General features: G+C 43.2%; 1 protein-coding gene across 1 annotated transcript in view; it reads right to left on the reverse strand.

Moving 5' to 3' along the window:
* Positions 1-14,311, reverse strand: part of LOC145345358 (CUB and sushi domain-containing protein 1-like) — a 1,850,124-nt gene that overhangs the window by 1,209,960 nt on the left and 625,853 nt on the right. Inside the window, exon 3 of the mRNA XM_080193174.1 lies at positions 13,239-13,433. Coding sequence (XP_080049300.1) covers positions 13,239-13,433 — 195 coding nt within the window. The remainder of the gene's footprint in view (positions 1-13,238; positions 13,434-14,311) is intronic.

Below are 14,311 nucleotides of genomic sequence, written 5' to 3' on the forward strand. Positions count from 1 at the left end.
CACTTTGTTGCTGATTAGGTGCCATTGTCAAATACATAGCATCTGCAGCATAGCATGGTCAAAAGGCACCCTCTATCACTTTGTTGATGGGGTGCTGTATGCTGTACACAGTATGCTGATGGGGTGTTAAATGACTGGGTTGAATTTGTACTGCTTTTGGTGGACAGTGTAATTTTCCACATTGTTGGGTAGATGCTGAAGTTATTTTTGCAGTGGGACATTTTAGCTAGGGGTGTGGCTGGTTCTGAATCACACATCTTCACAGTACAGTCAGGATGTTGTCAAGGCTGATGCTGTTTTTGTATGCAGTGTGTTCAGCTGCTTCTTGACATCACATGGAATGAATCTGCCTGAAGATGGTTTCAGATTTTTTTTTGCATTCAGCACTGATCTCCACCATCATTCATGATGGGAGTGTTTGTGAATGGCCATCTTCTGGCTATTTGATTGTTCATCACCATTCTGGATGTGGCTGAATTTCAGAGCTTTGACCTAATCCATGGGTTGTGGAATCACTTAGCTCTGTTTATCACTTGTTGCTTTTGTTGCTGCATGCAAGTCTTGCATTGTAGCTTCACCAGGTCGACCCCTCATTTTTAGGTATGCCGGGTGCTGTTTTTGGCATACTCTCCTGCACTCTTCATTGAACTAAGGTTCATTCTTGGCTTGGTGGTAATGGTAGAATGGGAGGTATGCCAAGGTGGTGAGATACAATTCTGCTACTGTGAATGGTTCACAACACTTCATGGACATCCAGTTTTGAGCTGCTTTAATAGTTTGGAATCTATCACATTTAGTGCTGTGGTAGTGAAGTTGGGACTTCACATCCACAATGATTGTGCAGTGGTAACTCCCATTAATACAGCCATTGACAAATCCATCTGCAACAGCTAGCTCTGGGAGGATAAGGTCAAGAAGGTTTACCCCTCTTGTTGATGCAATCGAGCAACTAATTTGAATTCATTTGAATTCATTCTCTTTTGGTTGAATTCATGTTTGGTTGCAATGATTGATAAATTTATCTCTGGATGTCTGTAAAGCGAACTAATACCTAATTTAACATAACCACTTTACCTGTTCCAGCTACAACTGCAGAGTTTAAGCTTATCCAAGTTTTCTAAATAGGGGACAAAGACCACCCTGAAAACACGCAAGTTTTCCAAAGAAGTTTTCAAGTTTGTGCCTTTTATATTTTTCAGAGTTCAGGTTTTTAATCTTTCCATTTAACAGCCTTATAGCCAGCAATACTTCTTATTTATAGGTTAATTTTGTGGAGCATGTTAAACCACCTTTGAGGAAAGGTGTATTTCACGAATTGCATGTGTTTTAGCCATAAAATGTTTAGTGTGGGGAAGAAATTGTGCAGCAACAATGAATCCAGCTTGCTAAACGTGACACGAAACAGTGATGCATAATAGTGATGACCCGAAAGGAGTACATTGCGAGACAAAATCTAAAATTTGGCCAGATCGTCTTATAGTTTCACCATTTTTCAACACTTTGATATCGATTATGATGCAAACAATCTCATCTGAGGTCTAAAACACCCACATCAAAAAAAGCTGGAAGTTTGATATTTTAGTTCAAGGCATTATCTTTTTTTATCTCTGAGAAACACTTACATTCTCCATTTTATATCCAAGAGTGAAAAATTGCCAAATAATCGAGAACTGTTCATTTAACCCAACACAATTTCTTCTGAATTTGCTTCATCTAAGCATCGTCCATTTATTTGGAGAATTTGAGCAATTTTTCAGACAGGAACTTGCACAACAATGCATAAGATCTGTGTACATTCAAAATCCACTGAAGGAATTAAGTCCAAAAGAGAAAATGCTGGAAAATCTCAGCAGTCGAGTAGCATCTCCAAGCAAACAAAAGACCTAATGTTTCGAGTCCAGATGAGTCTTTGTCAAAGCGAAAAGGCATAGAAAGTGGGAGATATTTATTTACGCAGTTAATGGCGGTGCATTGGGGAGAGTTACAAAACAAAGGGATCCAGGGATACATGTTCATAGCTCCTTGAAAGTGGAGTCACAGGTGGACAGAGTGGTGAAGAAGGCATTTGGCATGCTTGGATTCATTGGTCAGAACATTGAATACAGGAGTTGGGACGTCTTGTTGAAGTTATACAAGACATTGGTAAGGCCACACTTAGAATACTGTGTGCAATTCTGGTCACCCTATTAGAGAAAGGATATTATTAAACTAGAAAGAGTGCAGAAAAGATTGACTAGGATGCTACCGGGACTTGTTGGATTGAGTTATAAGGAGAGGCTCAATAGGCTGGGACTTTTTCTCTGGGGCACAGGGGGCTGAGGGATGACCTTATAGAGGCCTACAAAATAATGAGAGGCATAAATCAGCTAGATAATCAATATTTTTTCCCAAAGGCAGGGGAGTCTAAAACTAGAGGGCATAGGTTTAAGGTAAGAGGGGAGAGATACAAAAATGTTCAGAGGGGCAATTTTTTCACAAGGCGGGTGGTAAGTGTCTGGAACAAGCCGACAGAGGTAGTAGTAGAGGGTACAATTTTATCTTTGAGAAAGCATTCAGATAGTTATATGGCTATGCTGGATATAGAGGGATATGGGCCAAATGCAGGCAATTGGGATTAGCTTAGGAGTTTAAAAAAAAATAAGGGTGGCATGGACAAGTTGGGCCGAAGGGCCTGTTTCCATGCTGTAAACCTCTATGGCTGTACTTAAATACGATGCTCCTTACAGATGCTGTCAGACTTGCTGAGATTTTCCAGCATTTTCTCTTTTGGTTTTAGATTCCATTATGTGCAGTAATTTGCTTTTATTTAATGAAGAAAATAAGTTAGATTTGAAAAGCATGTATTATTAGTATTAGGCATGTAATGTGTACATTTATAACATGAATGTAAAGAAAAGGTCAGTAGTGTAAGCACACAAGCTCCATTCTTCCTGGTATTAATCCAAACTGGAAACATTAAAATATTAAAGCTTTGCCATGCACTGAACATTCTTCCTTAGACATAACCCTACCTTCGCACCTGAAAGCTGAATTCACTACTTCTTGCGCATACACAGTTAGGATTTCATTGTTGCGAGAAATGTATGAGACAAATATTGCTTCAGTCGCAATTGCTTCAAATACAGGGGAAAGTGACATCATTAGCTTGAATTGATCTTCAAGTACCAAGTGTTTGCCTACATGAAAAACTACAAGACCCAGCCAATTTTTGGATTTTATCTAATAGGTTACTCCACCTGAGAATCACAAAACATATCTTTCTCTCAAAAGGCAAATTTGGTGACATTACCAGCATCCGTTCTTTTCCACACCTTCAACAATGATGCACTGAAAGACACCATTAGTGAACATCTTAACCCTCTCAATCAACAGAAAGCAATGGGCAAAGCAGTTTACATGGACGAGTTTACTTATTGCATTGCCACCCTGATCAAAGCAAACCCATTTTGCAGGCTGTGAGGACACCTGACTCAAGCTGGTGGGGTCCTTGTTGAAATTAAAAGATTAGGCATGGCGTTATGGGGATAGGGGCTGGGTGTGATTGTAGTCGGTGCAGACTCAATGGGCCGAATGGACTCCTTCATAGGCGTCTATGATTCTAGGCTGCAATGACATAATGAGAACCCAACAGCAATATAAATGCAAGGCTGAAGCAGAAGAGCAGCCCCACGTGGGCGTACGTCTTTGACAAAGTGCTTTGTGTGCGACTTGCATTAAACAGTTACTGTTGAGCAAGCTGAGTGAACACAACTACAGCATCAAGGTAGCATACGACTGATCTGCAACATAGCTGATAAGGAAACGAACAGCTGGGCTGGCACCTGCTGGAAGGCTTGCGATCTGAAAGATGCAGATTACAAGCTGGAAGGGAACAGATCAATCAGGCTATTCGAGAGAGATAATTATGCTGCAAAATTTCAAACTACGACAAACTCATCCCGAGGTCCCATTCAGCATCCAACACCTATTCACCACTTCCTGACTGAACTTCACAGATTTTGAACAATAAATAAAAGCATTTATCAGGCCCCTAGCAGCTTTTAGCAGCTCTGTCAGAAGAAAGAAAGATATGGACAGTTCTGCCGAGCCATACATTAAGTAGGGGATGGGGGTACAAGAAATACTTTACAGACATAAGGATTTTTTTTTCATGGGACATGACTTGCTCATGAAATCTCACAGTTGCACATGCTTCTCCCTCTAATGTTTTATGTATTCTTGCACTGACAAAATGCAACAAGAGAATCCATTTATTCTCCAAGTTCCTTTCCACTGCTCCTACATATCCAAGATAACCTTCAGCATCTCCTTGTAAGAATCCTTCAATTTTTTTTTTAGTTATTTCTAATAATGTTTTGAGTTTCTGTGTTACTGGATTGGGAATGACCTGGAACTGTTCAGTACAGTGGCAGGAACACAATGAACTATGAGATTCTCAAAATGCTATCCTTAAAATGCAGACCCTACCAGGTGAAGAAGATCTTTTTTCTTTTCTCATGAAACATTTTGTACAGGGTTGAACATAACTGAACCTAGAAAATCCTTTGCAGGTAAACATCTCATCCAGTATAAATGAAGCTTGAAGTCTTTAGCTGTCCAGGTCACCAACAACCTGTACTGGTTCTTCCATGTTGACGCTATATTTCAGCACATTTAAGAAAGTCCACCAACGCTTTCTCAGCAGACTAAGGAAAAATGGCATGTCCACTACAAATCTCACCAACTTTTACAGGTTTCCAATAGAAAGCCTCCTTTCTGATTCTATCACAGTTTAGTATGGCTCCTGCTCTGAAGACTGCAAGAAACTAGAGAGGGTCATGAACGAAGCCCAATCTATCACTCACCCATTGACACTTTCTACACTTTCTGCTGCCTCAGAAAAGCAGTCAGCATAATTAAGGACCCTACATACCCCTGGCATACTCCTTTCCACCTTCTTCTGTTGGGAAAAAGATACAAAAGTCTGAGGACATATACGGACTGAAGCAAGGACAGCTTCTTCCCTGCTGCTATCAGACTTTTGAATGGACTTATCTGGCATTAAGTCGATCTTTCTCTCTCCTAGTTATGCCTTTAACACTACATTCTGCACTCTCTCCTTTCCTTTCCTATATATGATATGCTTTTGTTTGTATAGCACACAAGAAACAATTTTTTTCATGCATGTGACAATAATAAATCAAATCAAATCTGGTGGAAACAGAACTATCTTCTGCACTTCTATTCTGAAGGCACAATAGACAGTGTCATACATATTCTGTGTGCCCTTTGGGGTAAGCTGGCATGGTGGAAATGTCACTAGACTATCAATGCTTGGGGTGTGTGGGTTCAAATCCTACCCATGCAACTAGAGGAATTTAAATTCACTTAATTAATAATTAGGAACTGAAAGCTAGTTCCAGTAATAGAACATAGAACACTACAGCACAAACAGGCCCTTCGGCCCACGAGTTGCGCCGATCACATCAACACCTACCAATCCATAGACCTATCTATAACCCCCAATCCCATTAAATCCCATATACTCATCCAGAAGTCTTTTAAAAGACCCCAGCGAGTTCGCCTCCACCACCACTGACGGCAGCCGATTCCATTCACTCACCACCCTCTGAGTGAAAAACTTACCCCTAACATCACATCTGTACTTGCCTCCCCGCACCTTAAATCTGTGTCCTCTCGTAGCGACCATTTCAACCCGGGGAAATAGCCTCTGAGAATCCACCCTATCTATTCCTCTCAACATTTTATAAACTTCTATCAGGTCGCCTCTCAACCTTCGTCTCTCCAGGGAAAAGAGTCCCAGCTCCCTCAACCTAACTTCATAAGGCATGCCTCCCAATCCAGGCAACATTCATGTAAATCTCCTCTGTACCCTTTCAATAGCTTCTACGTCCTTCCTATAGTGAGGCGACCAGAACTGCTCACAGTACTCCAAATGAGGCCTGACAAGGGTCTTATAATGGTGACATGAAACAATCAATTATTGTGAAAAAAAAACTCAGGTTCACGAATGTCCATTAGAAAGAAAATCTGCTGTCCTTACTTTGATAATGGTTGTCTTTTAATTGCCCCTCTGAAATGGCCTGGCAGTGCAAGGGCAATTCAGGATGGATAACTGGCCTTGCCAGCGACCCTCACACAACAATCGATTTTTTTTAAAAGCTATATATGTCTCTCACGTTAAAAGAAAAGTGTCTGATTATGCCCAAATACATCACTTAATTGAGGAAACTGATATTTAGCTCTTCAATATCAAGTTCAAGTAGCTTCCAATACTTAGTCCATCCATTCAAGCCAAAATTATTATGGACAGATGGGAAGAGAGAGAGACAGCCATTTCTTTCAGCGACATCTAAGAAAAGGACCTCATTGTGATCTCCCTTCTGCTTCTTTCACACAAAGCAGGCATCTTGATTGATTGGTTAGCGATCAAGTGGGATAAGCTGCAGCAGGATGTCATAGACAGGGGTCCTTGAGGTTGGTCCCTGTCAATTAGGAGTGGGGCCACTCACAATTGTGCATGAGTGTAGGAAGAGGTTGGCCAAAGGGGCTGGAGGAAAGAGAGAGGCCATCAGGACTGGGAGGTCAGCACACACTCAGTGGTTGGCGGCAGGTAAGGGTGCGAGAGAGAGGTTGAGATCAATAGGCAGTGACTAAATGCTTCCTTGAGCAGTTGGAGAGTTGGAGAGAGCACTCCCCTTCTTCCTGGTTCAAGGACTGCTGGAGAAGTTTTTTTATTTACCTTCTGAATCCAGCATTCCCTAAATCCCTTTCAATTCATGTTTTTCTGAGGTCTGAGAAACATGACAGGCAGCAATGATTTGACATCGGAAGAAAATGTCAGGGTCTGGTGTAAATAAGTTGATAAAGTCTTCAAGCCGATGGCAGGACAGCCAGATGCCATGATGACTATTGCAGTAAAGAGGGCAATGGATGAGTGGGCAGCAGTTTAGAATCATGTCATGAGAGTTGAACACATTCTGTGGCATGGCACAACTGCTTCAGCACGGATGCAACAGCAGATTGTGCAATCTGTTGTGTGAAAACAGCTAAAGGGTTGGAGGAAGGTCCGAGGAGGCTGACCAGCGCCTGCTTTTACTTAATGCAGTGTACCAACAGCAGCACCGTTCAACCTGACTGAAAACTGTGAAAGAACAGGCTTTATCTCACTGGGGAAGTCTGGAACCGTAGAATCTCAAGTGTGCAGAAAGAGGCCATTTGGCCCTCGAGTCTGCACTGACTCTCCAAACAAACATCTCAACGCGGCTCAGCCCACTACCCTGTTCCCTAAACCTTGCACATTTAGCATGGTCAATCCACTAACCTGCACATTGTTGGGCTGTGGTAGGGAACTGGAGCACCAGGAGGAAACCCATGCAGACAGGGTGAGAAGGTGCAAACTCCACACACTTAGTCATCCAAGGCCGGTGTCTAACCCAGGTCCCTGGCAGTGGAGGTGGCATGCAGTAGGGCGCCTGCAGGCTCTTTCGGTCTCTCCAAAGTCAAAAGCCATTTAAAGTGCTCGTCAGCCATGCTGCCCGAGAACTCACCACACGGTCTTGGGTGGGTGTGGAAGATCCTGCCAACGGGAAGGGCCAGCAAATCCTAGCTCGTGGTCGGGACCAGGATCTGCAATTTCTGCCCCATTTCCAACTATTCCATTTTCACAGGGACCCGGGTTCAATATCAGCCTTGGGCGGTTATCTGTGCAAAGGAATGGGAGTGTTCCATCCAAGGAAGCCTCTGATGGCAGTTTTAATGCCATTATCATTTCAAAATCTGGATAGGTGGTCAAAACCATAGTTGAAGAGGTAGATTTTAAGGGCTGGTTTATCAGGCTAAAGAGAAGATGGAGAAGGAGGAAATTTAATGAAGGGAATTCCAGCGTTTGAGACCTAAGCGTATGAAGGCATGGGACCTCCAGTTGTGGAGTGAAAGATGAAGTGCCAGAAATGAAGGAACAGCAAGATCGAGGAGGACAGTTGGGCTGGAGAGTGTTACAGATACAGTGAGGTGTGTGGCCGCAGGAAAATGAAAAATCAAGCTGCTCGTGCACTGAGAACTAACAGATGCTGCAAAAGTCCAAAATTGATGGTTGCCTTAGACTTGATGCAGGTAAGCGAATGGGCAACTGAACTCAGAGCTCAAGTTTATGAAAGACAGAAAATGACTAGAAGAGCACTAGAACAATGGAGTTTGGAGGTAACAAAGACATGGACAAAGATTTCAGCACGCGGGGGTGGCGGTTGGGGGGGTGGGTGGTGGGGGGCGGGGGGGGGGGGGGGGGGGAGCGAGAAGTGGGCAAAGGCCACAATGGAGATGGGCAATATTATAGAGATTTTTTACAAATTCATTTCCTGACATGTGAGCATCATTGATAAGGCCAGCATTCATTTCCCGTCTCTAATCACCCTCGAGATGGTGGTGAGAAGTCACCTTCTTGAATACGGCCGAACAATTTGCAAAGCTCTTTCAGGAGGTAATTAAGAATCAGCCATGTTGCCAAGGGTCTGGAATCTCAGCCAGTCCAACCTGGTAAACATGGCCAATTTCTTTCTCTTTAGGGGTCAGTTGAGTTTGAATGACAAATTCTGTACCATTACAATCATCATTTCTGAAACCAGCCTTTTATTTCAAGTCTTGCTTTAAGTAAATAAATTCCAATTCCTAGACCAGGTCTGAATTTAAACTCACGTCTCCAGATCATTGATCTATGCCTCCACATTACTAGGCCAGCCTCTGACGTTCAAAATTTCAGTTCAGTGTCAAATAGATAAACTGTCTGATTAAGCCTGAGATGGTGGATAAGGAGGGGAATGGAGTCGGTGGCTGGGGAACAGAATTTCGAACGGAGGTCAAAGATAATGGCTTTAGTCTTCCTGATGTTTAATTGGAGGAAATCAGGTTAACTGGATGTTGACCAATTTGTCTGAAAACAAAGGAAGTGGAGGGGTTGAGAGAGCTGGTGGTGGGGTGCAGCTAGGTGTTGTCCTGATTTTGGGACATTGCAGCGGGGTACCATGGAGATATGAAATGGAAGAAGACCAAGGCTAGATCCTTGGCAGGGCAGGGTCACCAGAAATGATAATGTGTGTGTGGGAAAAGAAACCATTATGGGAGATTCTCTGGCTACAGCTGGATGGATTACTGAATGTGAAATCAGACAAGTTAATCCTCCTCAGCCGAATCTTGGGGGAGAGGTATTGGGGAAACAATGCTTTGGTTACCCATGTCAAAGGTTGCAAACAGATCAGAGAGAAGGAAGAAAGAATAGTGCACGATCATCAGAGTCACATCAACTCTCTTGACACATTCCTTTAGAATCTTAAATACCTCTTATCAAAACACTTGCAAACCCCTCTGACCCACTGAAACCTTATCTGATTTTTCAAGTCATTTTATTTTTATTTGCAAAGCAGTTTTACGGATACCAGACAGCATCCCAGTGGACAAAAACAAAATATTGCAAACGTGGGCAATTTGAAATAAAAATAAGAACCATTGAAAATGGCCTACAGGTCAGGCAGCATGCTCAATGATTTCTATCAAAGCAGTGAAAAGGTCCCATTCCCTTTCACCCTCCAAAACAAATTCTTTTTGTCATTTAATCTCCCCTATCTTCCAGTGAAAGAATTTTTGAACAGTGGTGGTGATTCACATTTCACAGGTGAAACTTTGCATTGAAAAATTTATACAGCTTGTTCATTTTTCTCACATCTTGGGAGCAACTGAGATGGTTAAATCTTACAATTCATGTGAATCAATGCATAACTGAAACAGAACTTGCCTCCAGGAGTTCTTTTTTAAAAGCAGGTGTCATTGTTCAGAAAGTAGTAGAGACTGTGTGCAGTTTTGGGCGCCGCACCTGCGCAAAGATATTTTGGCCTTGGAGGGAGTGCAGAGGAGGTTTACTAGGCTGATACCGAAGTTGAGGGGGTTGAGCTATGAGGAGAGGCTGAATAAACTGGGCTTGTACTCGTTAGAGTTTAGAAGAATGAGGGGAGGTCTCATTGAGACGTATAAGATGATGAATGGGATGGATAGGATAGAGGTGGAGAGACTCTTCCCGCTCAAAAAAGACAGTAGGACTAGGGGGCACAGCCTCAAGATAAAAGGGGGGCGGTTTAGAACGGAGTTGAGGAGGAACTTCTTCACTCAAAGGGTGGTGAATCTCTGGAATTCTCTGCCCGTTGAAGTGGTGGAGGCTGCCTCGCTAAATATTTTTAAGACGCGGGTTGATGGGTTTTTGATAAGAGAGGGGATTAAGGGTTATGGGGAGAAAGCGGGAAAGTGGAACTGAGCAGCGACAGATCAGCCATGATCTTATTGAATGGCGGGGCAGGCTCGAAGGGCTAGATGGCCTACTCCTGCTCCTATTTCTTATGTTCTTATGTTCTTAAGTGCAGGAAACTGCAAGAAACCTACTTAGACACATTACATAAGCACCACTCTTGTTGTCTTCAGCTTCTTAAATATTAAATTAAAATGGAAGATATCAGTGTCATGTCAGGGGTGTGGGGTTTTGCACAAAAATAAAAGATATGCGGGGGGCTAGACATCAGTGGAGGCTGTGTGGTGAGATTCCCGCTGGGCGCCATGTCTCCGGTCGTTGGATTTCCAGTGTCAGCAGCTACGCACCAGAAATTGATGTGGAGCAGGATAAATTTATGATAATCCTCATTGAAACATTATTGGTGGGCCCGGGACTGAGGTCTCCAGCCCACTAGCCTCTCCCCACCCCAGCAGCCAGGAGATTTTCACTCCAGTGGGGTTTACAACAGCTTCCCATTAGCAGGGAGCTGGTGGCCAGGCTCCACTGGAGTTGACTGGGTGTTTTGGGGTAAGGGAGGTCACCTCTGGGCATTGCCAGTTGGACAGTGCCAGCCGGACCTGATCCCCATGGTACTGCCCAAGAGGAAAAGTGACGATGCCTAGGGGGCACCTTGGCATTGCCCAGTGGGCATCGGGCAGTGCCACAGGGGAGAGTAGTCAGAAGTGTGCAGGGCTTTTTGGGTGGGGGGGGGGTCCCCACTGCTTCTCTGAATTGGGGTCAGTGAAAGAGGGAGGGAGGACAGCAGTTGAGGCCGGCCAATGGAGTGTGGAGGGTGGGGTGGCGGTGGGGGTGGAACGGTGGTGTTGGAGAGGGAGGTTGGCTGCCAGGAGATCGGGATGATCTTGGCACTGACACACTGGGGCACACGCGGTGGCCCACTCAGTGCTATGTTGCCCGACCTCTTCAATGGGAACAGCCCCCCGCTACCCCCCACTGAACTTGGGCGTGATTCGCATTCGGGCGCTCTGTAACGCACAGAGTGTGGGAGATTCATTTTCAAGTCCCGCTGAAAAAACCAGCAGGATTTATTTTAGTTTTTTATGCAAATTCGACGCAGACTTTTTTGAGAGAATTCCGTCCATGTGAATCCAACGTAACCGTAACACATTTATTGAAAAGCTGTTCTCTGCATGACACACAAAACTGAAAGTAAAACAGCAGCCACCATCAAATCATGTGATCAGGTCTTGAAGCAACTTGCACTCATTTTAAACAATCAGCGAATATAGTACTATGGGCAGTTGGCTTTTAGTTAAAAAATCCACTCTTGCATCCTGATGGTTGTCAATCCATTGTATTTTTAGAACTAAGACCAAGTTTAGCCTTTCTGGCCTTTTTTGATAACAGTGCCTGATTTTTTTGTAAATCTGTTTGATATTGTAATTAACTTAATACATGGAAACGGTTTTCACTTAGACTTGTCTCACTCCTGTCCAGAGATAGAGACACAAGAGAAAGAAAGGTAAATAGGTCGGAGAACAGTAACAAATGCAGAACGTCAAATAGAATTAAAAGTGCTAAGCCTATTCAGCCATTCGCTCCTAGTGATATTTGCAACTCCACACCACTAGCTCCATATGCCAGTACTGCAGCATGCCTATAAGAAAGGGAAACAGACATAGGGCAATAACTGGCTGGGAGGATCAGCTGCTACTTAGTTGACAGCCCTCTTCCTTTAGAGTTAGTAGGTCGGGAGTTCCTGTCTTTTGGTAGAGACCTGACCTTCCAGTTCCCTTCCCAGACTCCACCAGAATTTCAAATAAACATGTCAATTGGGCAGAGGCCAGTCAGAACTTGTCTATGCCCATTTTAACGCCCCATCCGGTCCCATTTGTGTTGTTTGTGGACTAAGATTAAATCCAGTTTCCACGTTAACAATATCTTTCCTGGTGCCAGTACAACATCAAGTTGTCTGGTTAAGATCAGAAATTTAACTGAGATATTTTTGACCGAAACAGAGGTAAAGCATTTCTCTTCCCACGGTGAAAACCAGATCTAACTTACATACAGAGCTTGCACCCCCACAAGGCTTGCTATCCCTGAAATAAAAACAGTAGGAAGGGTGCAAAGAATCCGGGAACCTGCTGAAGAAGAGCCAAACAGCGATAAAAGCACCAAAATGGACAATATTGAACAGCAAGGGATTGAAGTTCTGGCTTTGTACAGAGAAACAGCAAGTAGCAGGGAAACACAACAGAGTCAGACAGTAACAAAAATAACCAATCAATAAGGGAACAGCAAAAAGCTAAAATAATTGAGGCAAATCAAGAATAAAATAACAGTGGAGGCACAGTGTTTTCTTTCTGTCAAAATAGCAGCAGTTAGCGTGTAATCTCAGCCTTTTATTCAGGATCAAAGGTGATTACAATTTAAATGAGTTTTCTAATTAAAAGTAAGCCAGATTGGCAGAGAATCTTACAGCTTTTAGCTGAATAAAAATGTTTGATTCTGTTAGTATCTAACAAGTGATTCGGAAGACCATGGCAACGATCAACGCTTTCAGTTAATGTTAAAATGTATTGAAACATTGGTGATTTTGTTAACGGATATGCTGTAAGTTGAGGAACTATATGTTTGGAATTTAATTCTTTTACAACTTCTCGCTTTGAAGTGACACGCATGCATCTCAAAGGAAGAAATTGTTCTTCATTCCTGCCTTGAATTGCTTCACACAGATACAGTGACACACCAACACAAGCAAATGACTGACACAAAAGGAACATAACAGATGTATTAAAATGTCTCCGTAGCCAACAATGTACGTGTTAAATGCCTGTTGCCTAGGGAATTAAAAATCATATTCATAATTGTGTTAACATCTTGTACACCCACTGCCACTTAACAATATATCATGTTTGCACTGCCATGGATTTTGTTTGAATAAGGTGTGATATTTGTGATGTACCTCTGCAAAAAGGCGGTGGAAAGTCCCATGACGCTCCATTTCCTGGGCTGACAATACAGGTCAGGACTGCGTGACCCTCCAGGATATAGCCTGTGACACAGGTATAACGAATTTTATCTCCAATGTTGAATCTGGTGCCGTGTAAGACTCCTTTCAGTATTACGCCTGGATTGCCACATGTGTGACTTGGCAAAACTGCGAAAAAGAAGAGATCGAAACGTCAGTGACAATTATTTGGTTGAATTTGCCATAAAATAGATCAAGGTCCCTTGAACAGTTTGAATTACAGAGTAATCGTCTTAAAGAAATCTCTACTCTGTAAATTGCACTGACTGTTTTGGGGAAAAAATTAATTATTGATTGAAGTGCTAACCTCCAAAAACAAAGATAGTGACGCATGGAAATGAGGAAGAAGAGCGTTCAAAGTTTCACAGAAGGAAAGCAATTTCATGTTTGAAATTAAAACTTCACACATTCTGACACAATGAGAGAAATCGGAGCTCGCTGTTATGTTCCAGTAAAGGTTGGACCAAGTCACGAGAACAAAGCCTTGAACTTGACTGCAATAATAGAGGGATCCTTTAATGCAATGCAAAAACTGGCTGGTTGGGTTTTTCCACTCCCTGTTGCAATGGGGTAGTTTCAGTGACGGAAGGGGGAAATCTCACAAAAGCAGCCAAATTTCATTTCCCATTGGCGTGAATGCGTGATATGATTGTCCGCTGCTAGGGAAGGGGTGCATTCCCCAACATCCAAGGTTGGGAACATCCTTTGAATTAATCAACCTGTCATTACCAAGCCTCCATACCTCAATCATCACCCCATTAGAAAATTATTCACATTAATGTGAGGGCAGAATGGCGTAAAATCTGAATGTCCGACAAAGGCAGCAGACCACTCAGGGCAAGTGGACAGCGGTGGGGATGGATGGGTGGGAAAATCATGCCCAGGCAGTGCCAAAGGGCTGTGCCAGAGGGTGCTCCAGGATGACTCCATTCGCACCGGCGTGGCCTTCAAAAGAACACTCTGATCTTTGCGGGACTAAGAGATAGGGCGGACAAATCAGAGGCTAC

This window comes from Carcharhinus amblyrhynchos, chromosome 7, assembly GCF_965287045.1.
Source record: "Carcharhinus amblyrhynchos chromosome 7, sCarAmb.v2.hapA, whole genome shotgun sequence".
Lineage (NCBI taxonomy): Eukaryota > Metazoa > Chordata > Chondrichthyes > Carcharhiniformes > Carcharhinidae > Carcharhinus > Carcharhinus amblyrhynchos.